Source organism: Papio anubis, chromosome 1, assembly GCF_008728515.1.
Source record: "Papio anubis isolate 15944 chromosome 1, Panubis1.0, whole genome shotgun sequence".
Classification (NCBI taxonomy): domain Eukaryota; kingdom Metazoa; phylum Chordata; class Mammalia; order Primates; family Cercopithecidae; genus Papio; species Papio anubis.
Window position 1 is genome coordinate 42,155,542 of NC_044976.1, and position 23,990 is coordinate 42,179,531.

The 23,990-nt window shown below is 48.6% G+C and overlaps 2 protein-coding genes and 1 long non-coding RNA gene across 20 annotated transcripts in view; 2 read left to right on the forward strand and 1 right to left on the reverse strand.

Annotated features, from left to right (window-relative positions):
* The window catches only part of KDM4A (lysine demethylase 4A), a 57,708-nt gene extending 37,991 nt beyond the window's left edge, over positions 1 to 19,717 (forward strand). For 2 of the 4 annotated variants that reach the window (XM_003891748.4, XM_017960750.3), the window contains 10 exons: positions 2,464 to 2,645; positions 4,494 to 4,698; positions 5,140 to 5,216; positions 5,902 to 5,957; positions 7,649 to 7,757; positions 8,347 to 8,532; positions 11,763 to 11,933; positions 17,801 to 17,920; positions 18,204 to 18,296; positions 18,414 to 19,717. In XM_003891748.4, the coding sequence (XP_003891797.1) occupies positions 2,464 to 2,645; positions 4,494 to 4,698; positions 5,140 to 5,216; positions 5,902 to 5,957; positions 7,649 to 7,757; positions 8,347 to 8,532; positions 11,763 to 11,933; positions 17,801 to 17,920; positions 18,204 to 18,296; positions 18,414 to 18,554 (1,340 nt within the window). In that variant the 3' untranslated portion in view covers positions 18,555 to 19,717. Of the gene's footprint in view, positions 1 to 2,463; positions 2,646 to 4,493; positions 4,699 to 5,139; positions 5,217 to 5,901; positions 5,958 to 7,648; positions 7,758 to 8,346; positions 8,533 to 11,762; positions 11,934 to 17,800; positions 17,921 to 18,203; positions 18,297 to 18,378 lie in introns of all 4 variants that reach the window. The other 2 variants (XM_009206817.3, XM_009206812.3) reach the window with 2 other exon arrangements.
* LOC103884354 lies at positions 18,498 to 21,516 on the reverse strand. The gene is made up of 2 exons (XR_646916.4): positions 21,253 to 21,516; positions 18,498 to 18,641 (listed from the first exon to the last, which is right to left on the reverse strand). It is a non-coding gene; the product is annotated as an uncharacterized LOC103884354 (long non-coding RNA).
* Positions 21,517 to 21,553: 37 nt separating this feature from the next.
* Positions 21,554 to 23,990, forward strand: part of ST3GAL3 (ST3 beta-galactoside alpha-2,3-sialyltransferase 3) — a 230,305-nt gene continuing 227,868 nt past the window's right edge. For 9 of the 15 annotated variants that reach the window (XM_003891739.4, XM_003891726.5, XM_021940610.2 and 6 more), the window contains exon 1: positions 21,554 to 21,887. The gene's annotated coding sequence lies outside the window, so the exon portion shown is untranslated. Of the gene's footprint in view, positions 21,888 to 22,014; positions 22,281 to 23,990 lie in introns of those variants that run through there. The other 6 variants (XM_003891728.4, XM_009206851.4, XM_021940574.2 and 3 more) reach the window with 5 other exon arrangements.

The window sequence follows — 23,990 nt, forward strand, 5'->3', positions numbered from 1 at the left end:
GCTAGGATCACAGGCGTGTGCTACGACTCCCGGCCAATTTTTGTATCTTTAGTAGAGACGGGGTTTTGCCATGTTGGCCAGGCTGGTGTCCAACTCCTGACCTCAAGTGATCCGCCCACTTCAGCCTCCCAAAGTGCTGGGATTACAGGCATGAACCACCACGCCCAGCCCCATAATATCCTTTAATCTTCAGTCCATGACCCTCTTTCTGTCCTTGTCCCAAGAATGTGTTTTATAGTTATTTCTTTTGAACTCTAATATAAATCAAGCTAAGGTCACATACTGTATTTGGAAGTTATGTTTCTTTAGTGTTGTATGCCCCTCCCCCCACTTTAAAAAAATTTCAATTCAAGCATAACAATTCAGTGACATGCACACATTTTAACTGTACAGCTCAATGAAATTTTATGTATGTAAACTGTGTAATTTTGCTTCCTGCAATTTTCACTTAACGTAGTGAACATTTTCCCTCATCGTTCAGTATTCACAAATGGAATGATCTGGGGCCACTTTTGGCTTTGTAAATGGAACAGATGTCAGTGTGTTAATTTTTTAGTTGTGAGTGTGAGCCTGCCTGTCTGTTTCTGTTTCTTCCATTCTATCTTGGTCACTCCTGTTTGGCCAGGATAACGAAAAAAATCTGTGCTTGGGTTCTGGGCACCATGGCTCCTGATTGCAACTGAACGATGGGGCATATAGGGGTTGATTTTCATTGTCTGCATTGGTGTCCTTAGGGTACACTGAGGTGGCGCACAATGGCAGCTGCCAGATGCCTTCAGATTAAACATGACTGAGGGCAGTGTAGAAAACTATCACACTGAGCTGGAGTTGCCAGAAATGAAGAAACAGGCACCTAATGGAAGTACAGAGCAGAGCTCTCCTTGGCTGCTTTGAACAGATTTCAGGGGCCTTTGAGAAAGCACTTCTTTTTGGGAAGAAGGAGGGTCATAGCTGAGGACTGATGATGCCACTCACAGCGAGATGCAGGGATCCCCTAGGATGCCCCGTGTGATGGGGCTGGCACAGAGCCAGTCTCCTTTCAGGGGCCGCATACTTGGGCCTTGCTTGGTCACACTTGCCAAAGAAGGGCATAGCAACTATAGCTTCTCATACCTCCCTCGCATGGTAGAGCATCTGGAGAAACATTTTGGACATCTACCAAAGACTGCCCTCATTTACTCATAACCTTCAGAATTTTGGCGTTTCCTTTACTTCCCCGTTTCTGTTTCCTTGTTTCTGCTGGGAGCTCGTGGACTATGCCCGTGTTTTACTGATTTAGGAAGAACTGGGAAATGTGCACCTTCATCACTTATATGAGTTTTGTGAGCAAACTTTTTTTGATTTCCACTCAGCAGTATGTCCCTTTCTTGTAGGAAGATGCACCCAAAGGGGATTTTTCCTTCCCAGGCCTTGGTGAAGTCTGATGAGTTGTATGTTCTGCTGTCTAGCGTACCTAGGAGACACCATCTGTCATGACCAGGGATATATAAAGGGTCAGGAAGTCAGTATTTTAGGCTTTACAGCCCTCATTAGGCTCTGTGGTTGTCACTGTCTTTTTTTTTTTTTAAGCCCCAATGCTGAAAATGTAAAAACAAAGCTGGGTGCAATGGCATGTGCCTGTAATCCAAGCTACTTGGGCAGCTGCGATGGGAGGATCACTTGAGTCCAGGAGTTTGAGGCTGTGGTGGGCTATGATCGCACATGTAAATAGCCACTGTACTCCAGCCTGGGCAGCATAGCGAGACCCCATCACAAAGATGTAAAAACAATTCTTAACTGGGCTGCAGTTTTTGATACAGGATTCAGCCTGCAGGATATTGTTTGCCAGCGTCAGGACATCACATCTTGTGGCTGGGAAGAGGAATCACCTTGGACATGTAGCTCTGCTTTCTTCTGAGGCAGAGCTAGGAGGGGGTGGGGAGCCTTGTCCAGAATAGGTACATACCCCTGACCTTTCCAGAGGAAGCTGGAAAGTCCTGGCCAAGGACCATGATATTACAACTTTTAAGCTTTGCCAATTCCCTGTTATTTTCCTTCCTTGTTTAGCTGCACTAAAGGGAAAACTCTAAAAGGTAAAGGACTTAACAGGCTGACATTTTGGAGGCAGCAAATAAGATGGTTTCTGGCAAGATGGTGCTTCATTCTGCTGTCCTTGGGCAGAGGGGCTGAATGTGGCAGCTGTTAAGGGAGAGCAGAGTAAGCTGAGCTCATGGGACAGGAGAAAGATTGGAGGCCATGAGTGAGTTTGACCAGGGAATAGGGTACTGGCAGGACTCTCTACACATCATCAAGATACTGAAGGAGTCTACTGACAGTTCTTCCATCCTTTGCCTTTATCATCCTTAGGAATCCAGGAGTCACCCTTGGTCCAAACCTAGGACCAGGAGTCCTAGTTGAACTCATCTGCTCTCCAGGCAGAGCCACAGGGTTGGTGCTGACTCATATTTCTGTTTCCTCCACTAGAGACATCTGAACAGCTGACCCCTGAGGAAGAGGCTGAGGAGACAGAGGCCTGGGCCAAGCCTCTGAGCCAACTGTGGCAGAACCGACCTCCAAACTTTGAGGCTGAGAAGGAATTCAATGAGACCATGGCCCAGCAGGCCCCTCACTGCGCTGTCTGTATGATCTTCCAGACTTACCATCAGGTAAGCCAGCTTCATGCACTCTGTTTACCCAGGACCAGCAATCAGAGGGAAGCTAGATTTAATTGTGAGTATATAGCTTGTCACTGGTTGTCTTGGGAAAGGCCACCTCCATCTCTGGCATTCTCTGCCCCATCCGTGTATTGGTCAGTCTTCTCCAGGCAGATAACCCAGCAACGTGGGTTTCAATTGAGAATGCTTTGGAGATGAGCTGAGGGTGGGCTTAGGCTCCCCTTTGCACATGCATTCACCACAGACATCATTGTTTGCAGAGCAATCTGCATTTTTCTTATTCTGGTCCGTGGTTATTCCTGCCAAGTGGTTTGTAGTCCTGGCCAGTGTGGAGAACTAATTTCTTTACCACAGTCTGAACTTCAGCTAAAAAGCCAGATCCTCTAATGTTGTTTTTCTTTTCCCATTGCCACAATGGGTGTTGCCAGTAGCAGAAGGAACTTGGGAGGGGTAGAAGCAAGGGCCCGATATGTGAGGAGGGACTGGGAGGCAAGACTGCTGAGCTCAGCTGTGTGCTTCATACTCTGGGGCATCTATGGATTCACTGATAGATCTCTTTGGGTCCAGCTCTAGGATGCCAGGAAGGCATTCACAGCAGCAGGTGCCAGGGGACCAGCTCAGTCTCAGCTGAGACCTGCACAGCATGGCAGGTAGATAAATGGTCCTTAACTTGATCTGGTGGTTAAAGTAGCATGGCTACTGCTGAGGCTGGCAGGGCCCCCGATTCATGCTTGCTGAAAATAGAACCTCAGACCAACACACTTTGGATTAGGAACTCGCTAACTCTTTCCATTGACAAAAAGCAAAACCAAAGCCTTTGCCTATGAGGGGAGTGAATGGCTGGGTTCTTACTATAAGCAGATCTACTAAGTAGGAGCTTCACAAATGGCATAGGCTCTGGGGTTGACATCTTTCTGGGCCTCATCCTTGGAATGGGGATGCAGGTGCCATCCAGCAGATATTTGCAATCAGTATAGTTTGCCAAGGGAAGTATGTGGATATAAGTTCTTCCTGGAGGGACCCTGAGCCAGGAATCACACAGGTGGGGCTCCAGCCATGTAACAGTGCTGTAGCTCAGGTGACCTGCTAACAGGCACCACAAGAGGCAATTAGTGCTGGCCTATTAGGAGCATCTGCTCTGGGTACACTCCCCGGGTGGGGTCACTGCACGGTGTAGCACATAAGGGAGCCCATAGTAGCAGCCTAGCTGCTAACATTTCAGTGCTTTTTTTTTTTTTTTTTTTTTTTTTTTTTTTTTTTTTAAAGATGGAGTCTCAGTCTGTTACCCAGGCTGGAGTGCAGTGGTGTGATCTCGGCTCACTGCAACCTCTGCCTCCCCAGTTCAAGCGATTCTCCTGCCTCAGCCTCCCAAATAGCTGGGACTACAGGCATGTGCCACCACGCCCAGCTAATTTTTGTATTTTTAGTAGAGATGGGGTTTCACCATGTTGGCCAGGCTGGTCTTAAACTCCTGACCTCTGGTGATCCACCTGCCTTGGCCTCCCGAAGTGCTGGGATTACAGGCGTGAGCCACCTTGCCTGGCCTCTCTGCATTTTATTACCACTTGCTTTGGGAAGATTGAAATCCCAGTTGCCTCTTACCTTGCTCCCTTTTCTCAGCTGTCCCCTAGGGGTCTTTGTATGATGCTGCTGTGAGAAATTGAATTTGAGTCATTAGAGGTAACTTCAATTAGCAGCTCCGGGATAATGGCTGTGCACCCGGGAGCTGTAGCCATAGTCAGATCGGTAAGAGAGCCAGCTTTCTGCTGATAGAGCAGGTGGAAGGCTAAGAGCACAGGCATGTGCTCACTGAGGTGTACACTTGTTCTTTCCCCTTAGGTTGAGTTTGGAGGCTTTACTCAGAACTGCGGAAATGCTTCAGATTTAGCCCCCCAGAAGCAGAGGACCAAGCCATTGATTCCGGAAATGTGTTTCACTTCGACTGGCTGCAGCACGGACATCAACCTTTCTACTCCCTACCTTGAGGAGGATGGCACCAGCATACTGGTTTCCTGCAAGAAGTGCAGCGTCCGGGTCCATGCCAGTGAGTGCTGCTCACCTTTCTGTGTGTCCTGTCCCAAGAGTATGGGCCTGCCCGCTGGAAGTTCTTGCTACCTCCTGGCCTCCCAGCCCCTAAAAGATTGTTGATGTTTTATTGGGAGAGTCTGTTGCTAGCGGATTTTTTCTGTGTCTCCAGGGGTCCATACTGGCACTAGGCATCTCTGTGCCATCCTCTTGGTTGCAGATAGCAGAAAGGGATTAGTCCCTGCCACTTACTAGGTGTTTGTACCAGTGAATCTACAGTTTCTGACTTTTTGAGACTTTGAGCCATACTATATGCCTGAGCCCTGGGGACTCAGACTAAAGAAAACTAAGGGGTTTCTGTGAGATTTGGTTGTAGCTTTGGGAGGCGGTATATGGAAAGGAATTGCAAATCTCCCTTTTGACTCTGGGTTTAATTTGCTCATCTTGGTGTCCCTGTTAGGTTGCTATGGGGTCCCCCCTGCAAAGGCTTCTGAAGACTGGATGTGTTCTCGCTGTTCAGCCAATGCCCTAGAGGAGGTGAGTGATCCCACATGGTTACTGTCTTCACCGTAAGTCTTGGTGCATATTCAGGGCTGTACGATTTCATGTCAGACTCAGTATTCCCAGCAGTCTGCATAGGGTCTGGTACGCGGCGATGTCAGAGAGCAAGTATTGTGAGAGTAAATCCTATGACAGTGAGAGCGGTTGCTGCCCACTTAACGGAGTCTGGACGCTGTGTTAGCTCCATTATGTGAAGACCAACTAGTGGTCTTCCTGTGGGAAGAACAATAACTCCCTTAAAAGAATTTAGCCATTTTGAGTTGGAGCCTCAGAAAGGGGCTCAGATGATTCATTGTGCAGTTTTCTCTTCACTGTACCCCTGGAACCTGGCTGTACCTAGCCCACAAAAGAAGCAGTCAGATCCCTGTCGTGCCTCTAGTTTGAGCAAAGTATCTTTCATGACTTTGCTAAGAGTTGTTATTAGCAGTAAACAGTGAGGAGGATTATATGAAGTCATGCGAATACTTGGCACACTTTAGCCCTGAGTGGCCTCTCCTTCCGACAGGGCGTCCTGGTGCAGGGGCTGCCTGGGTGAAGCCCCACATGCTATTATGCTGCTTTCTTATGTGGAGGAGTTGCCCAAAGCAGGTCCAGGGGAGAGCAGATTGAATGTTAATGACTTGGTGTTAACCACTTTTTCCTCCCTCTCCTTTCTTGGCAGGACTGCTGTTTATGCTCATTACGAGGAGGGGCCCTGCAGAGAGCAAATGATGACAGGTAAGTTTCCTGAGCAGTGCCTTGGAATGCACAGGCTCAAGTTCTGAAGCACACAGTGTCTTTGTGAGGGCACTAGCTGTTCTTCTGAATGACTGATGAGGATTTGGGAAGCACATCGTGTGGAGCTGGAATAGCATCTCCAAGACTCATTTTAAAAATGGAATGCTAAGGGAGCCAAGCAGTCCCAGACTTTCCAACTCCAGCTGCTCCTCTGCAGCAGAGATGTCAGTGACATCCTCCTTTGGAGGCGCTAAGAATGGACTCATGAGAATATGAAGGCTGTGAAGGTGATGCGCAGGGACTGTGTGGGCTGGAGTGAGGACATTCACCTTGTCACAGCTGGCGCTGGTGCGCAGAGGCGGCCACAGGCTAGCAAGCACTTATCCACATGGCAAACTCCCTGGCTCAGACCTGGTATTTGGAATGAGGCGAGTGTGCTCAAGGGCGACACTGAGGAGAGCTCAGACAGGCCTACCCACTATGGAACCAAATCTACTGAAGTTTCTGGGCTTCTCAGCTGTTGGACAGCTCATTTTTATGGAGTGAATCTTTGTGCTTAGACATGTGCTTGGTTGCTCTGAGGTGGAAACGTAAGATGAATGAGGTTTCTGACTTGGAAGAGCTGGCTGTTTAGGGCATGGTGCATGCAGGTCAGTGCTGAGTATCCTGCTTTTAAGTAGAATCCCATGGCAACTTGTAGCACATGTTCAGTCCAGCCGCCTGCCCTCAAGAGTCCCTGTCATGCTGTCCCTGAGAGATGGCTACTCTGCTTGCTGCTTCTGCTCCTTCAGAGGCACTTGCTGCGATTATTTGAGGTCATTGTGTTCCTCACAATCACAGGATAGTGCTGGGAACATTCTTACTTGGAGTGGAAATGGCTCTGCTTGAACCTCTCACCTTTACCTCTGAATGCCTGTTTTTCCCTCCAGGGCCACCCAGAACAAATCCGTTCCTACTCTAAAAAGACAGCCCCACTAGTACTGCAGACAGCTTCACGGAGCCCCAGTGTTGTCTGTTGTAGGTTTTCACGTAGCATGGTTTTAAGAGTTGTCGCCATTTTAGTTCTTTTCCTCTTGGTGCATGCTAGTTTCTCAAAATGTCCAAAACTTACTTTAGTTCTTAAGGATGTCCGTTGAATAGACCTCTCAGAGTAAGTGGAGCTTGGGTCAAACCTTAGGGATTAAAGAGTGAGTCAGCTATGGAAAAAGGGAGCAGAAGGGAGAGGTCATTTCAGCCTGGGGGAGAGGTTTGGGCAGAGGCCAAGAGAGAGAGCTGTGATTACTGGCAGATTGGGGCACAGCCGGGGATGTTTTCAGGAAGCACTTGGGTCCTGTGGTAAAGAGGTCTGCATAGAGCTCTCCAATTTATTCTCACTCCCTGAAACCTGCCACACACCATTAGCCTGCGGCTCTGCTCATTTTTTAACAGACAGTGAGTGAGTGGTGTAAGAAGCATGATCCTGTGCTAACCTAGGGCAGTGGGCAGTGGCAGCAGTGGGGGTGACACTGCTTCCACATACTCAGAGGAGAGACGGTTCTGGTTCTCACCATCCTGGGTTCCAGGCACGTGCTGGTGGGAGTCAGTGGTCACCCAGGTGAGGGAGGAAGCACTGTCAGCAGGCCCACGTGAGAAGAGAAGGCCATAGAGCCTTGGGCCCAGAGGTGACTGAGGTAGCCTTTGCCTTTTGGCAGGTGGGTCCACGTTTCATGTGCTGTGGCAATTCTGGAAGCAAGATTTGTCAACATTGCAGAAAGAAGTCCGGTGGATGTGAGCAAAATCCCCCTGCCCCGCTTCAAACTGGTAAGGGTTTGTAGACTACAGAATTTCCCGACTTACCAGTACCTGGGTAGAAGAGAACAGGGACCCCCTCTGTCCCTTGGTTTTGGTTAAGAGTTTGTGATTCTCACTCTGTGGTTAGATTCCTTAGTGGAGGCCAGGTGTGGTGGCTCACGCCTGTAATCCCAGCCCTTTGTGGGGCCGAGGTGAGTGGATCACTTGAGGTCAGGAGTTCAAGACCAGCCTGGGCAACATGGTGAAACCCCAACTCTACTAAAAATATAAAATTAGCCAAGAGTGGTGGTGTGCACCTATAATCCCAGCTCCTCGGGAATCTGAGGCAGGAGAATCACTTGAACCCGGGAGGCGGAGGTTGCAGTGAGCTGAGATTGTGCCACTGCACTCCAGCCTGGGCAACAGAGCAAGACTCTCAAAAATAAAAAAATTTCTTGGTGGGTAAAGTTGTAACCAGACCTGGATTAGAGCAGGCTGGTGTGTCCTTGTATTTTGGGAAGGACTCTTGCTTGCTTGACTTTGCATTTGGGAGGGGAACAATAGAGGAAGCTGTAGTGTCAGTTCCTGCAATCACTGGTTTTCTTCCCCTGTGCTACAGAAATGTATCTTCTGTAAGAAGCGGAGGAAAAGAACTGCTGGCTGCTGTGTGCAGTGTTCTCATGGCCGCTGCCCAACTGCCTTCCACGTGAGCTGCGCCCAGGCTGCCGGTGTGATGATGCAGCCTGACGACTGGCCTTTTGTGGTCTTCATTACCTGCTTTCGGCACAAGATTCCTAATTTGGAGGTGAGAGAGGGTGCCATTCTAGAATCCTCTTGACATTTTTCATGATCATTTTCTCTGCATGTTTTCCATTTATTGTGTCAGGAACAATTTCCTCAAGCATTCTGCATTATGAAGAGTGCTAATGAGTTAAGAGATTGAGAGATGGCCCCTGTCCATCTCCACTCCCTGCCTTGTACTCCATAATCCAGTGACACCAGACTGCTTGTATTTGATTCCTTTTGATTATCTCTTTACTTGTCTGCCTCTCCATCAGGATAAACTCCTTGAGGGTCCATATCTTATTACTGTGGGCATCCTTATTACTTAACCTAGTGTCTGGGACATGCAGAACCTCTGAAAATGTTGAGAACAAATGGGGAGAGCTCCCAAGAGTTAACCATGTTAACTGTTAGCCAGACAGTAGAGATTTCTGCAGTTCTCTGAATGGTACAGATTAGAGAAAAAGTGACATGTAATGTTAGCTAGAGGAGCTACGAAGAGGATTGGGTAGAAAGTGGCATTTGAAGTGGGTCTTAAACAATAAGAAGGAATTGTGTGCAGAGACTGTTGCGTGCAGAGCTTCAGAAACAGAACGAGCAGGTCGTGGAAGAAAGACCATGGAAGACTGGTTCTGGGAGTGTGACGGCGTGTGGGAGTGTGATGCCTGAGAGGCGGACAACGGCAGAGGATGAAGGCCCTGCACTGCCCCTCTCAGGACTCTGACCTCTCTTCACTGGATGAGGAGAACTTGCTGAATATTTTGATTCTGAACTATAGTTTTTGATAATCACTTAGGTGTGTGTTTGAAGAGAGGATTCAGAGTAAGAATTTGAGGCCAGAAAACCAGTTAGCCTAGGAGAGCGGTCTTAAATGGGAACACATAGGCACGGCTTTGGGGTACATTTAACTTTGAGATCCCCCAACAGGTAGAATTGATAGGATTTGATGACCCTTGTGGGTTGAGAAGTGGAGAGGAGGAGGAAAGGGGGAGTGAATACTGAAGATGACTCAGGTTAATCCCTTGAGAGATGGGAAGGATGCTAATATGATGTTAGTAACTGCAATCAGGAACTGAGTTGAAGCAGTGTTGCTCTGCAAGGGAGAGAGGGAGGGATGAGAAAGAGGAAAGTAAATGCTAAGGTCGCTGGAGCATTCTGGAGAGTAACTGTGAGGGTAAAGATTTGGCTATTAGCATTTAACAGCATAGTTAAATCTAGTTCCCATTAGAAACTGGGCTCCGGAGATTCCCAGTGGGAGGAGCAGGTAGCGGAGCATGAACCAGTGAAAGCAGCTGAGAAAGTGAAGCAAGCCAGTGGGAGGAAAGGAGGGTCACATTCGACAGAGAAGGCAGGGCTGGCGTGGTGGTCACTAAGTACCACAAACTGGAGTGTCCCTGTGGGGTAGTCAGGTCAGATGCCAGACCGTTGTCGGGGAAGGCTCTGCCATGAGTGAGTTACAATCTAATAGAAGAGACGATCATACAACAATGTGGTAAATACATAATCAAAGGAAGAACGTGATAGACGGCCAGCCCAGAAGGATGAACTTTTCACTCTGCCATTTGGGATTGCAGAAAAGTCCTGGTTGGCTGACTGCACTCTTTTTCATAAAGATGTTGAACATGACAGGTGGTCAGGGGTATGGTTAGGACCTTAGGAAGATGGGAACATATTCTAGTGAGAATGAGACTCCGGAGTGTCTCAAGGGCCCTGCCATAGCCATCCCTGGTGCCCTCACCATGCCCTTCTCATTGTGAACTTGCCCTTGACGCAGGTAAAAACTTGAGGTAGTACGAGTCACAGATATGATAGGGAAATAGGAGTTTTTTCATACATAGAATAGTTATTTTGTGATAATCATTAGTACTCCACATGCTTAAGCTGGCAGCTGTAGACTGCTGGTGCTATGAGGAAATTGGGGGGACTGATGAGTTAGTATTTCTTTCACTGATTTATTCTTCAAATAGTTATTGAGCATTTACTATATGCCAGGCACAGTTTTAGGTGCCAGGACTATACCACTGAAAAAGACAAAAAAGTCCTTGCCCTTCTGGTGCATACGGTATAGTTGAAGGATACATAGAAGCAAGTAAATACACAGTATAGCAGATGGTGAGAAGTGCAGGGATGAAAATTAAGTCAGATAAGGGGAATGGAAGATTAAGTAGTAAGGAATGACATCAATAAGTTGACACTGGGATGGGAGTCAGTGTGCAAGTAACTGGGGAATGGCATCTCAGGTAGAAGAACCAGCAGTGCCAAAGCCCTGAGTGGCAGCACATGTGGCATACTCATTCAGGGAACAGCAAGGGGGGCCAGCATGGCTGGGGCAGAGTGCCTGGGCAGGCTAGCAGGTACGCTTGGAAATGAGGCTGTCACATGCTTTGTGATCTTGTTTGCATCAAGGGCAAGTTCAGGATGAGAAGGGCATGGTGAGGGCACCAGAGATGGCAATGGCAGGGCCCTTGGAATGGGGGGCAGTTCGTCGTGTGTAACTGGAGACATCTGGGAAACCTAAGTCTTTGTGCCCTAGCCCTGAGGGTAATGCCGATGCTAAGATGTGGTGCAGCTTTGCCCCTCAGGGCACCTATTGAATCTTTCCTTCCATACTTTGATGTCAGTTCTTGGCAAGATCAGAGAAGTCCTTGTTGTTCAGAGGGTTCTGGGTAAGACAATGTGGTATAAGGGCCAGTTGTGGACTAGCTAAATTTATGGGAGGAGCTAAATTTATGGAGGAAAATGTGGTACTGGTCTCTTCCAGTGTCCTGGCTGGGATGGTGGGTATCTGGAAAGGCTTGTTTTAGCTCCCATCTCTTTTTTTTTTTTTTTGAGACAGAGTCTCGCTTAGTCGCCCAGGCTGGAGTGCAGTGGCGCGATCTCGGCTCACTGCAAGCTCCGCCTCCCGGGTTCACGCCATTCTCCTGCCTCAGCCTCCCGAGTAGCTGGGACTACAGGCGCCCGCCGCCTCGCCCGGCTAATTTTTTGCATTTTTAGTAGAGACGGGGTTTCACCGTGTTAGCCAGGATGGTCTCGATCTCCTGACCTCGTGATCCGCCCGCCTCGGCCTCCCAAAGTGCTGGGATTACAGGCGTGAGCCACCGCGCCCGGCCGCTCCCATCTCTTCTCTCCTTTTTACTTGTACTTTCCCATGTTTATCTTTCCCTGATAAGGAGGAACTAATTGATCTTGGTCTCCATATGCCAGGCCTGCCAACTCCACGTGTGAGTAACCGAAGCCTCTGTTTTTTTCCAGCGTGCCAAGGGGGCCTTGCAAAGCATCACTGCAGGCCAGAAAGTCATTAGCAAGCATAAGAACGGGCGCTTCTACCAGTGTGAAGTGGTCAGGCTCACCACTGAGACCTTCTACGAAGTCAACTTTGATGATGGCTCCTTCAGCGACAATCTTTATCCTGAGGACATAGTGGTAATAACTGCATGGAGCTTCTCAGGCGGTTTGGAATGGGGGATGTTTCTAAGGTCTGGCTGGCAGACTGTGTGTGTGTGCCTGCTGCTTCTAGCCAGGTCCATGGTCCCATCACCTGGTCCTCAAACAGAAAGAAGCATCTGTACCAGTCTTTCCTTGCAAAGAAAACTGCATGCTGCTAGGGTACCCTATATTCCCTAGAAGTACCTGGGAATCAGTATACTTTTTCTGCAATTCCTTGAAACCTGCGACTGTTGCTGTCTAAATTATCCTTGAGGGCATTCTAGTGCAATAGGAGAGCCCAGGCTTTGGAATCAAATGTGCCAATACCAGCTTCATTGCCTAGTAGCTGTGTGATTTTAGGAGAATTATCCAACTCTCTTTTCTACCAGGCCCTCTTAGTAGAGGTATAGAATCTGCCTTTGTTTCTTCACAGTGGGCTTTAGGGCTGAGTAGAAACTGCCTGGAGACACCACTGGCCTGCTTATGTTATTAACACCTGAGATACGGTGGCCCCACATGGACCCAGTTCTAGGTCTGGCTTGGTATTGAGGATTTAGTTCAGGTTTCCCCTACCCCCACCTTGCCTTTTCAGTTGGTAGACTGACCACCAAAGTAGAGAGGAATGAAACAATTTTTTCCTTTAACAAATCAGGTATTGTCCCATGTTTATACCACATTAGCCACTCAGTTGCTAAAAGCACATTCATAGTTACAAGGTAGACTTATAGAAAAGGCGACATTAGTAGTACTCATAGCAGTAGAAAAGGCGACATTAGTAGTACTCATAGCAGTAGTATAGCTGTCATTTATTTACATTTTATTTATTTTTATTATTTTTTTTTGAGACGGAGTCTCGCTCTGTCGCCCAGGCTGGAGTGCAGTGGCGCAATCTCGGCTCACTGCAAGCTCCGCCTCCCGGGTTTGCGCCATTCTCCTGCCTCAGCCTCCCGAGTAGCTGGGACTACAGGCGCCTGCCACCGTGCCCGGCTAATTTTTTGTATTTTTAGTAGAGACGGGGTTTCACCGTGTTAGCCAGGATGGTCTCGATCTCCTCCTCGTGATCTGCCCGTCTTGGCCTCCCAAAGTGCTGGGATTACAGGTGTGAGCCACCGTGCCCGGCCTATTTACATTTTATTTTTGAGACAGGGTTTCACTCTGACACCCAGGCTGGAGTGCAGTAGCACAGTCTCAGCTCACTGCAGCCTCAACTTGCTGGATTCAGGTGATCCTCCCACCTCAGCCTCCCTGGTAGCTGGGACTACAGGCACGCACCACCATAGCCTGCTAATTTTTTAATTTTTTGTAGAGATGGGCTTTTACTGTGTTCCCCAGGCTGGTCTCGAACTCCTGGGCTCAAGTGATCTGCCCACCTTGGCCTCTCAAAGTGTTGGGATTACAGGCATGAGCCTCTGTGCCCGGCCTTATTTTTTTTTTGAGAGATCAGGTCTCACTCTGTCACTTAGGCTGGAATGCAGTGGCTATATCATAGCTCACTGCAATCTCAAACTCCTGAACTCAAGTGATACTCCTGCTTCAGCTTCCCAGGTAGCTGGGGCTACAGGCACATGCAACCATGCCTGGCTAATTTTTAAATTTTTTGTAGCGACAAGGGTCTTGCTTTGTTGCTCAGGCTGGTCTCGAACTCCCAGCTTGAAGCAATCCTCACATCTTGGGCCCCCAAACCACTGGGATTACAAGAGTTTGAGCCACCACACCTGGCCCTTGCTGTAATTTATTAAGCTGGTACAGTATGCCAGGGGCTATGCTAAGTGGTTATTTCAAGTATCTATTTTCTCATACCCACTCTGAGAAGTATGTGGTATTATCTCTAACTTAGGGTGGTTTCAGTACTCCATTTTCTACAAGTTAGAGACCCCAAAGAGCCTGTGTTTCTCTGGGTTACATCTAAAAGTATTTATTCTTATTAGAAGTTAAAGCAGATTGATTTAAAATAATCAATTTTTTTAGATTAAAAATAACTTTTCTAAAGTCACTTTTTTTTTTTTTTGAGACGGAGTCTCACTCTGTTGCCTAGGCTGGAGTACAGTGGCGCGATCTTGGCTCACTGCAAGCTCTACCTCCTGGGTTCACGCCATTCTCCTGCCTCAGCCTCCTGAGTAGCTGGGACTACAGGCACCCGCCACCGTGCCCAGCTAATTTTTTGTATTTTTAGTAGAGATGGGGTTTCACCATGTTAGCCAGGATGGTCTCGATCTCCTGACCTCGTGATCCTCCTGCCTTGGCCTCCCAAAGTTCTGGGATTACAGGCGTGAGCCACCGCGCCTGACCTTAATGTCACTTCTTGATTCAATCTATTGTGATACACTGTTTAGGTTAAAGTATAGGAAGAAAATTCAGCTTTGCACAGATAAGTAATTGGAAAAAGGAGAAGTTTTTTTTGTTTTTGTTTTTTAAGATAGGGTTTCACTCCCATCACCCACATTGGAGTGCAATGCAGCAATCTCAACTCACTGCAGCCTCCGCATACCCGGCTCAAGTGATTCTGCTGCCTCAGCCTCCCAAGTAGCTGGGACTGTAGGCGCCTGTCACTGGTGCCCAGCTAATTTTTTAATTTTTTATAGAGATAGGGTTTTGCCTTGTTGCCCAGGCTGGTCTCAAAACTCCTGGGCTCAAGCAATCTGCCTACCTCGGACTCCCAAAGTGCTGGGATTACATCTGTGAGCCACCACACCCAGTCAAGGGAGGTATTTTAACAGTCTTTTGGGTAATTATGATTATTATTCTCTGACATCCACCAAAACTCAATGGAAGTAACAACTTTTTTTTTTGTTTGTTTTTTTAAGAGATGATGTCTTGCTTTGTTGACCAAGCACTTCCCGAGTAGCTGGGACTACAGGCATGCCTGGCTATTTGTAGAAATGGGGTCTTGCCATCTTGCCCAGGGTAGTCTCAAACTCCTGGGCTCAAGCGATTCTCTTGCCTCAACCTCCCAAAGTGCTGGGATTACAGGTGTGAGCCACTGCTTCTGGTAGGTTCTTAAGTTAGTTGCAGTGTGGAATCTGAAAGGTCAGTGAATGTTTCATACTGTTAACACTAAAACCCATTGGTCTCTTCTGAATTGATCTTTCACCCATGCATCCTTTTATAACATCATACATTGATCATTTAGAAAATATTGGTGCACTGGCCTATGGATAGCCTCTAAATGTTGTTAAATATTATTATAATTTTTTTTTTTTTTTTTCCAGACAGAGTCTCGCTCTGTCGCCAGGCTGGAGTGCAGTGGTGCAATCTTGGCTCACTGCAACCTCCACCACCTGGGTTCAAGTGATTCTCCTGCCTTAGCCTCCCAAGCTGGGACTACAGATGTGCGCCACCACGCCCAACTAATTTTTGTATTTTTAGTAGAGATGGGGTTTCACCATGTTGTCTAGGCTGGACTCAATCTCTTGACCTCATGATCTGCCTGCCTCGGCCTCCCAAAGTGCTGGGATTACAGGCGTGAGCCACCGTGCCCAGCCATAAATATTTTAAAAATTACATTTGTTAGTATCACTAATAATAATATAAAAACTTGGAATTTTGGGAAGCTTCAAGCTCACAGTTGTGAATGCCACTTCTCTGAAATGCTAATATTTGCTTGAAAGCCTGAATTTTATTATTGGCAACAGATACCGACTCTTGTTTTCCTTGATATGACAGGCGTTCACTTAATTCGTTTTCAAGAAGATGTCTGCCACATACCTAAGTCTGAAAAGCCACAGTTTGTCAGTCACTTTTTTTCTTTTTTAAAATTTTATTTCATAGAGTGTTTTAAAGACAGGGTACCGCTCTGTTGCACAGCATCACTGCTGGAGTGCAGTGGCGTAATCATGGCTCACTGCAGCCTCATCCTCCTGGGCTCAAGCAATCCTCAGCCTTCTGAGTAGCTGGGATTATAGGCGCGTGCCACCATACCTGGCTAATTTTTTATGTTTTGTAGAGATGGGATCTCCCCTGTGTTGTCCAGGCTGGTCTTGAACTCCTGGGCTGATGCGATCCTCCTACCTCTGCCTCCCAAAGTGAGGGATTACAGGCATGAGCCACCGTGCCCGGCCCAGTAATTTTTTTCAAATAAAACTGGTATTCCATGAACAAAGCAGCTAGTGTAATTCACAACTCAAACAACACAGATATATTTCTTTGAGACAACCAGAAGTGTTTTATGAGGACTTAACACATGTACTCAATGATTCAGATTTAACAAAATTAATAATTTTTACTGCTTCATCAAGGGATATTGTTACATGCAATCGAGTTTTTGCTCTTTTCTCCTAAATTATGAGTGTACAGTGGTGAAAAATGCAATAACAACTAGTAGAGCTTGGGGTCAGTGCCTTGATGTGCACTCAGGTGCCAGCATTTGTACCTATCCTAGGTAAATGACAACACAGTGACAAAGGCTAATAGTTTAATATTATAAAAATAGTCATGTCTCACTTGCTCCCTGACAGTGTCTCAGGAACCCCTCAGAGGTTCACAGACCACATTTTCAGAAGTGCTGTTATAGGAGGTGGAACTGAATTGCAGAGAACTTAAGCAATTTATCAAATATCAAACATTTGAGTAGTTAAATCTTAGAACACCTCAGATATTGGGTGTAGGAGGCTGTAGTTTATGCCTAAGTGTTAGATTGATACAAAATGTATTTACTGATTACCTATTCAATAAATAAGTAGGGAACTGTTTCCACTCAATAAATGAATGGTAGCGTGATTGTAAGAGCAGTTGTGAGCATCCACATCCTTTTAGACTCACTGCCCTGCCCCTCTCTGATTTTTATTTTTTAAGCCATGTCCCTAAGGACCTTCTCTCAGGTATACCCATCAGACCTTTCATTCAGCCAATATGCTTGTGTGTTAACCTCCCCCCCATATACCAAGCCCTATGCTGGGAATACGATGAGGACTTGGGGTACTTACCTGCTTCTGGAAGGAATAAAAGTTCTGAAGTACTTTGTCAGGTCCCATGGTAGGTGATCCTTTCTCATCTTTCTTGTTAAGAACATATTTCTTGGTTGGGCACAGTGGCTTATGCCTGTAATCCCACCACTTTGGCAAGCTGAGGCAGGCAGTTCGAGACCAGGCTGGCCAAGATGGTGAAGCCCCGTCTCTACTAAAAATACAAAAATTAGCCGGGCATGGTGGCATGTGCCTGTTGTCCCAGCTACTTGGGAGGCCGAGGCAGGAGGATTGCTAGAACCCAGGAGACTCCATCTCGGAGTCTCGCTCTGTCGCCCAGGCTGGAGTGCAGTGGCGCAATCTCGGCTCACTGCAAGCTCCACCTCCTGGGTTCATGCCATTCTCCTGCCTCAGCCTCCCGAGTAGCTGGGACTACAGGTGCCTGCCACCACGCCTGACTAATTTTTTGTGTTTTTAGTATAGACAGAGTTTCACCATGTTAGCCAGGATGGTCTATATCTCCTGAATTCGTTATCTGCCTGCCTCAGCCTCCCAAAGTGCTGGGATTACAGGCATGAGCCACCATGCCTGGCCAAGAAAAAAACATTTCTTATAGTTGAGTATGGTTCTGGTATTTTTTCATGGCAGAGCCCTGGAGAACCCTCAGGGGAACAGTTGAGGGAATTTAAGAAGGACTCTTGATTCTGGCACTTAACTCCTGTGTTTACTAAGTTTATTATAGCTTGATTTTTTTTTTTTTTTTTGGTCACCTAGAAGCAGGAGAGGGCAGAGATAGGGGCAGACTTTGACTTAGCAAGGTCTTTAACATTTTTCAGCCCAGAGAGCTGCCTTGCTCTCTAAAACAGTTACTTTGTCCTGGTTCACTCTTCCCTGAGTAGAGGACAGTTACCTTTGTGTGCAGGTGGACCTTCCTTTCACCCTCCTTCCTTCCTGTTTCCTCAGAGCCAGGACTGTCTCCAGTTGGGTCCTCCTGCTGAAGGGGAAGTGGTCCAAGTGAGATGGACAGATGGCCAAGTCTATGGAGCCAAGTTTGTGGCCTCCCACCCTATCCAAATGTACCAGGTATCCATAGGTTCTACCTTTCTAGGGAGTGGGGGGTGCTTGATTAATTCTGTGCTTCCTGTTGGGCCAGAGGCAAGTCTTTGCTCTTAGGAGAGCTAATAGGCTGGTAACCCTTTCAGAGCTAGGGGTCTGTCCTGTGTCCAGTCTGCCAAATGTGAAGTAAGGTAGTCCTTATTTTAGTGTGCTAACTCCTTCCTTTGACTGTAGGAGACTGCCACTGTGCATGGGAACCAGGGAAAGAGTCAGGGATATCCTAGCCAAAAGGCCTTTGTTTCCTTGGTAGGTGGAGTTTGAGGATGGCTCACAGCTTGTGGTTAAGAGAGATGATGTATACACACTGGATGAAGAGCTTCCCAAGAGAGTCAAATCTAGACTGGTGAGTATTTTCTGTGTGTCCCCAGTTCCTGTCTTGGAGGGAGGGAACAAGGCAAGGATGCATCCCTTTGTATTTTTCTTAGGGTAGCTGACATTTGGCTTGCTTATTCTTCTATAGTCAGTAGCCTCAGACATGCGCTTCAATGAGATTTTCACAGAGAAAGAGGTTAAACAAGAAAAGAAACGGCAACGAGTTATCAACTCAAGATACCGGGAAGATTATATTGAGCCTGCACTATACCGGGCCATCATGGAGTAGGTGCTTCCAGGGTCCAAGGAATTCCCAGCCATCCAGGCAAGAGCACTCTGGGTTCCACAGCACAGCAGACATGGAACTCTGAAGTCGCTGAAAGTGAAGTTGTAAAAAGAAAAGGAATGAAATAACCGACCCATCATCCTCCCACCCACCCTCATTGCATTCCGCTGTAGCGAAAGGACGAGCCGTTTCTGGGCACGTGGCAGCAGTCGCTGATCTGCCAGCTACGGGGCTGAGCACTGGAATGCTGTGGCTGCACTGGCCCCAGTCCATAGAGGGGTCAACTGTGCTGGCTGGACTGGCTGCCCTGTTCCTGGCCTAGGACTTAGCTTCATAACTATCACCTGCACCTACTAGGCTGAGGTGCTGGTACTTGCCCCAACCCCTACTTTTGTATTTATATGTGTGTATGTGTGTGTGTATGTGTGCGCGCGCGTGTGTGTGTGTGTGTATGTATGTTTGGTCTGGACCAGCTTCTGCCAGCCCCTGGCCTTTACTTTCTTCCTTGCCTATGCAGGGCAAACAAAATGTGAAATTCTGCCCTCAGCTGAGCTGAGTAAGGGCTCCTGGGGGTTGGCTGGAGATGGGTGTGGCATCTGTCCAGGCCTGGAACAGCCTCAAGACAGTGCTGGCAGAGCTGCAGTATTGAGATGCTAAGGAGCTGATGCCACCTCTTTGTCTTCCCCTGAAGGAGAACATGGGGATAACATGGGTGCGTGCCCACAACACTCTAGGTGCAGAGCCCCTGTGGCAAAGTATTAGAGGGTGTGGGTGGGGATTACCCTGAAGCGGGGATTTTAATGATGGAAGCAGGCAGAGCCTGGTGGGTGATTCTGTCAACAGAAAATTGCAATCATGCAGGGGCTTACTATAGAGTTAGGATGAAAAAACTGGGGCCATTGGAGGCCCACTGTGGGTGGGAGGGAGCTGATTTTGGGGTGGGGGTGGGACTAGAGGGCAATACTGAAGGGGTTAAACAGGTTTTTGCTCCTCGAGAATTTGTTTGCCTGGGCCCAGGGTTGGAGGGCTTCACACCAATACCCTGTGTATACAAGAATCAGATTTATAATACTTCCCCTTTTTTGTTACGTATGAACACTATAAACCAAATTATTTTGAAAACTGGTGCATCACCTTGTCCTTAGCAATAAAATGTGTTGAGCAGAGGATTGGCTGTCTGCCCCAAGGAGCCCAAGTGGTCCACGTCAGGCTGGGGGTGTATCTAGTCATAGGCTCTGGAGCAGGGCTGTGTATTTGAAGACAAATCAGTAAGGCAGTCCCTAGGAAATTCCAGAGAGTGGGTCCTTTGCCTGTCAAGCTCTGTATTAGGCCAAGTATGGTGGGTCATGGGAACAGGGACACTTCTGGCTCTGAGCACCTCTTTGTTGTGCTTGCTCTGCCTTAGAGACAGGCAGGATGAGGTAACAGGAAGCACCAGACCAATGAGTCCTCTCAACAGAGTGTCTCTCACTGCTGCCCCATTTGATACATCTTCGTTAAGCTGGCCTAAGTTCATGCCAGTATCTGTGTTATATACACATTGTGGAACCAGTGTGAAGAACGGGCTGCGTTTTAGGTGCTTGAAAAGCAAGGGACCCAACCTCCAGTGGGATCCTCAGATTGCTCTCCGAGCTGTCTAGTTGGTGAGAAGCTTCCCTGGGGGAAGATGCAATCTCCTTTGGCTGGTGGGTCCCTGAGGTCAAACTGGACAAGGATGGGGAACCATAGAACAGGGAGGGGGGCAATGAAAAGGTGCAGGACTTGGGCGCCCCGGAGCTGCACCGGCTGGCCCTTGAACAGCCAGGCACTTCCTGAGGCATGGCCCTGTCCAGGTGCGGGAGAGGCTTGGGTCAGCTCAGCTACTCTGGATGCTTCCTTGTGCCCCTGCGGGTGAGAGGTGGTTGCTAATTGGTATCTCATTGTGAAGAAAGGTGCAGGAGGTGATCTTTTTTTATGTCAGCTCCCTCCTGGGGCCCAGAGAGGGAAGTTGGCCTTTCCCCCCCCCCCCCCCCCCCCACTTGAGGATTCCCAGGGGATGTAGCAAGGGAGGCTGGGCAGAACCAGGCCTTAAAGGATTGGTGAGAGAGCCCAGTTCACTAATCCATCCATCTTTGGAAGAGGGGAACACTTCACCAGCCTTTTTACACAGGGTCCCTACCTTTCTCGATGACCCCACTCCCTCCAGCGGTGGGCGCTGGGTTTAATCCCAGCAGTTTTTACTCAACAGCTGACCAGTTTTCCAGAAACCACTTTTTATTTTGGTCAACGTAATAACTCTTAAGAAACCGCAACTCAGGTGATCCAAATCACACAGACCGGTCTATTCTCCCCCCTACTGGCTGCCTATGCAGTCGGGTCGACCTCGAGAACTGGCCCCAGTCAAAAGCGGCACCTCCTGGTCTGCCAGTCCCTTCCTGCCTTAGGCAGCTCCTCCCAGAAGCCTTTTTGTAGGGCAAACTGCCTTCCCTCAGTAAGGTAGGGCCTTTGGATCCAAGGTTGCAGTTTAAAGACCACCCCAGCTTTGTTGAATACAGTTTTAAACCCCGCCCCAGGCGGATAACACCAGGGCTCAGCCGCAGGAATGAAAAAGTGGGGAGGGAGGGCTGCAAAGGTTACGTGGGGCTTGGAGGCCCTGTGCCATGCCCGGACTAAAAATGTTCTACGAGTCTCTTAACGCTCATCTCCGTGCCCCCTTACCCACCAGGGCCCACGGAGGTCTGAAGCTTTCGGCCTCAGTGAGCGGACTGGGTGCGCTCACGACCTGGAGGGCGAGATGAGATGTTCCTCGGTGTGAAGTGGCGGTGACTACCCCAGCACTTTGCGTTCCCCGCGCAGGCGACGAAACAGGCTCTCGAGGGGAGAGAGCCGTGCGTCCTCTGGGCCGTGAAGCCGGGGGAAGAGGGTTCCTCTAGACGGCTCAACGTGCCCGGGAGAGAGACCCGCGCCGAACCTGCAGGCTGGGGCGCTCCAGCAGCGCGAAGCTCTGACCCCGCACTTGCCGCAGCTCTGGTCCCGTGGTAGGCGGGGTGGGCGGGCCGGCAAATCCGCGGCTCCTGCGTCTATTGGCCTGCTCGAGGCAGCGCAGCTCCTCATTGGCCAGGCCCTCGCTCCGCCCGGCTTCCGCGTGCCCATTGGTCGCAGGCTCCCGACCGGGTCGCGGCCGCGCGCTCCGCCCGCCGCTGCGTCCCCACTATGGCGGCGCCCATGCAGCCCACCGCGTCGTGGGCGCCCGCCGGGGTCCCCCGCGGCTGTCGCCGCCGCCTCCGCCGCCGCCTCCGCCTTCCTGCCCCGCGTCGGGCTGGGCGCCACCTTCCCCCTGCCTCCCTCTCCGCTGTGGTAAGGGCCTGCCCAGTGCGCTTCGGGGCGCGATGGCTGACCGCGAATAACGGTAGCCGCGCCGCCCCGCCCCTCCCCCGCCGGCCGCGGTTCCCGGGCTGGGCGGGGCGCGGAGCCCGCGCGCTAGTGCCCGGGAAGGAGGGGTCGGGGCACGGCCCAGTCGTCCTTCGGGCTGGGGGCCCGGTATCTGGATGACCTCGCCTGGGTGGGGGCCGCCGAGCCTGTGGGAAAGGCCGCCCGGACGCGGGCCAGGAGGTCTGAGGTCATCTCTGTGCGGGACCCCGCAGCGCTGCGCACCTTGGCGCAGAGCCCCGACACCATCATTCGGGCCCTGCTGTGGGAAGAGGAAAGAAAAGTCCAGGGAGCGCCTGAGCGGGAATCGGCAGCGTATGGGTAGTCGTTGTCATTGCTTACTGCTCTAGGGGGGGGCCAGAACCGGGGTCAGTTTGATCAGCAAAGTACGCCTCTCTTGCTTCCTTTCCTTCTGGCACTTTCCCCCGTTGTCTCCTCGGTGCTTTTGCTTGCAAGAGAATATATCTTAGAGAGAAGAGCAGATTTGGTTAAGAGAGTGTCCCATGAACATTTTGGATTCCTTTTTACAACAATGTCCCTTTTTATGATTCCTCAGTAAGCCTCATCTTTGTTTATGTTTCCTTCACGTATGAGGAAGGAGTGAAATCTTATAACTGAATGTAATTAATTGAATGGGGGACCAGTGAAGGCAGCTATTACCTCAGAAAGTAAAATACTCAAAACTTTTCAGTGGATGTACTGTGAATTATAGATAGCTGGACATGAAGGTAGGAAAAAACTCTTACTAGGTTACTAAAAGTAAGATAGTCCCCATGACAAATTAGGTTGTTTCTAAGTCAGAATTATCTTGTAGAGATGATCACTGAAATGTTTGGTGTACTTTCAAGTCAGCAGAGGATTAAAAGGAAGCTGGCGCAGAAATTTATTACCAAATGATATTTTCAAATAATCTCTTAAGGCAATAGCAGCTCCTCCTATGATTAGAAATTCTTAAGAATATTTTGAGATACTAAGTGGTGAATCTCTTCATTTCACATGTCTGTCTAACCATGGCTTAATAAAAATAAAAAATGATGAAACAAGGCATTCATGTTCTTAGAGACTAACAGACTTTGTATCAATCAATGGAACGCCTCTTGAGTATATGTTTTATGCAAGGCATTGACTGAGGGGAAACTCAAAACCATTTAAGATAAGAAACTTGTTCTAATGGGCCTATAATATAGTTGAGAGAATAAAGCACACACATGACAGTGATAACTATGATATGGTCTCTAGAATTCCAAGATGGTAGGTACTATGAGAAACCGGGAAAAGGAGAAATCAGTGTGTTTGAGGAAGGTTTCACAGGGAAGCTGAGGCTTGAATTGGGTCATGAAGAGTGGGTAGGCCTGGCTGGATGAAGAAGAAGAAGTGAGCAGATGAGAAAGTGAGGATGGCAAAGGTGCAGGGGAACCTGAGATGCTCATGGGTGGTTGCAGGGAGTTTCTTAGCAGAAAAAGCAGGATATGAGGTTGCACAAAAGGTGGGTTGATGGCATTAATCCAAGAGGTACCTTTGTCCTGTATGGTGCAAAGAGTAAACAAGTAATAGAATTTATTTCCAAGGAAGCTGGAGCTAACTATCAGGAATATGGTAACACTTTACTTACCATTGTCACTTTTTCTTTTTTTTTTGAGACAGGGTCTCCCTCTGTCCCTTAGGCTGGAGTGCAGTGAACATGGCTCTCTGCAGCTTTGACTTCCTGGACTCAGGCGATCCTCCCGCCTCAGCCTCCCAAGTAGCTGGGACCACAGGCAGGTGACCTGGCGAATTAAAAAAAAAAAAAAATTTTTTTTTTGTGGAGACAGGGTCTTGCCATGTTACCCAGGCTGGTCTTGAACTCCTGGGCTCAAGAAATCCTCCCACCTTGAGTTCAAGACCAGCCTGGCCAACATGATGAAATCCCGTCTCTACTAAAAAAAAATACAAAAAATTATCCAGGGGTGGTGGCAGGCGCCTGTAATCCCAGCTGCTCGGGAGGCTGAGGCAGGAGAATCGCTTGAACCTGGGAGGTTGCAGTGAGCTGAG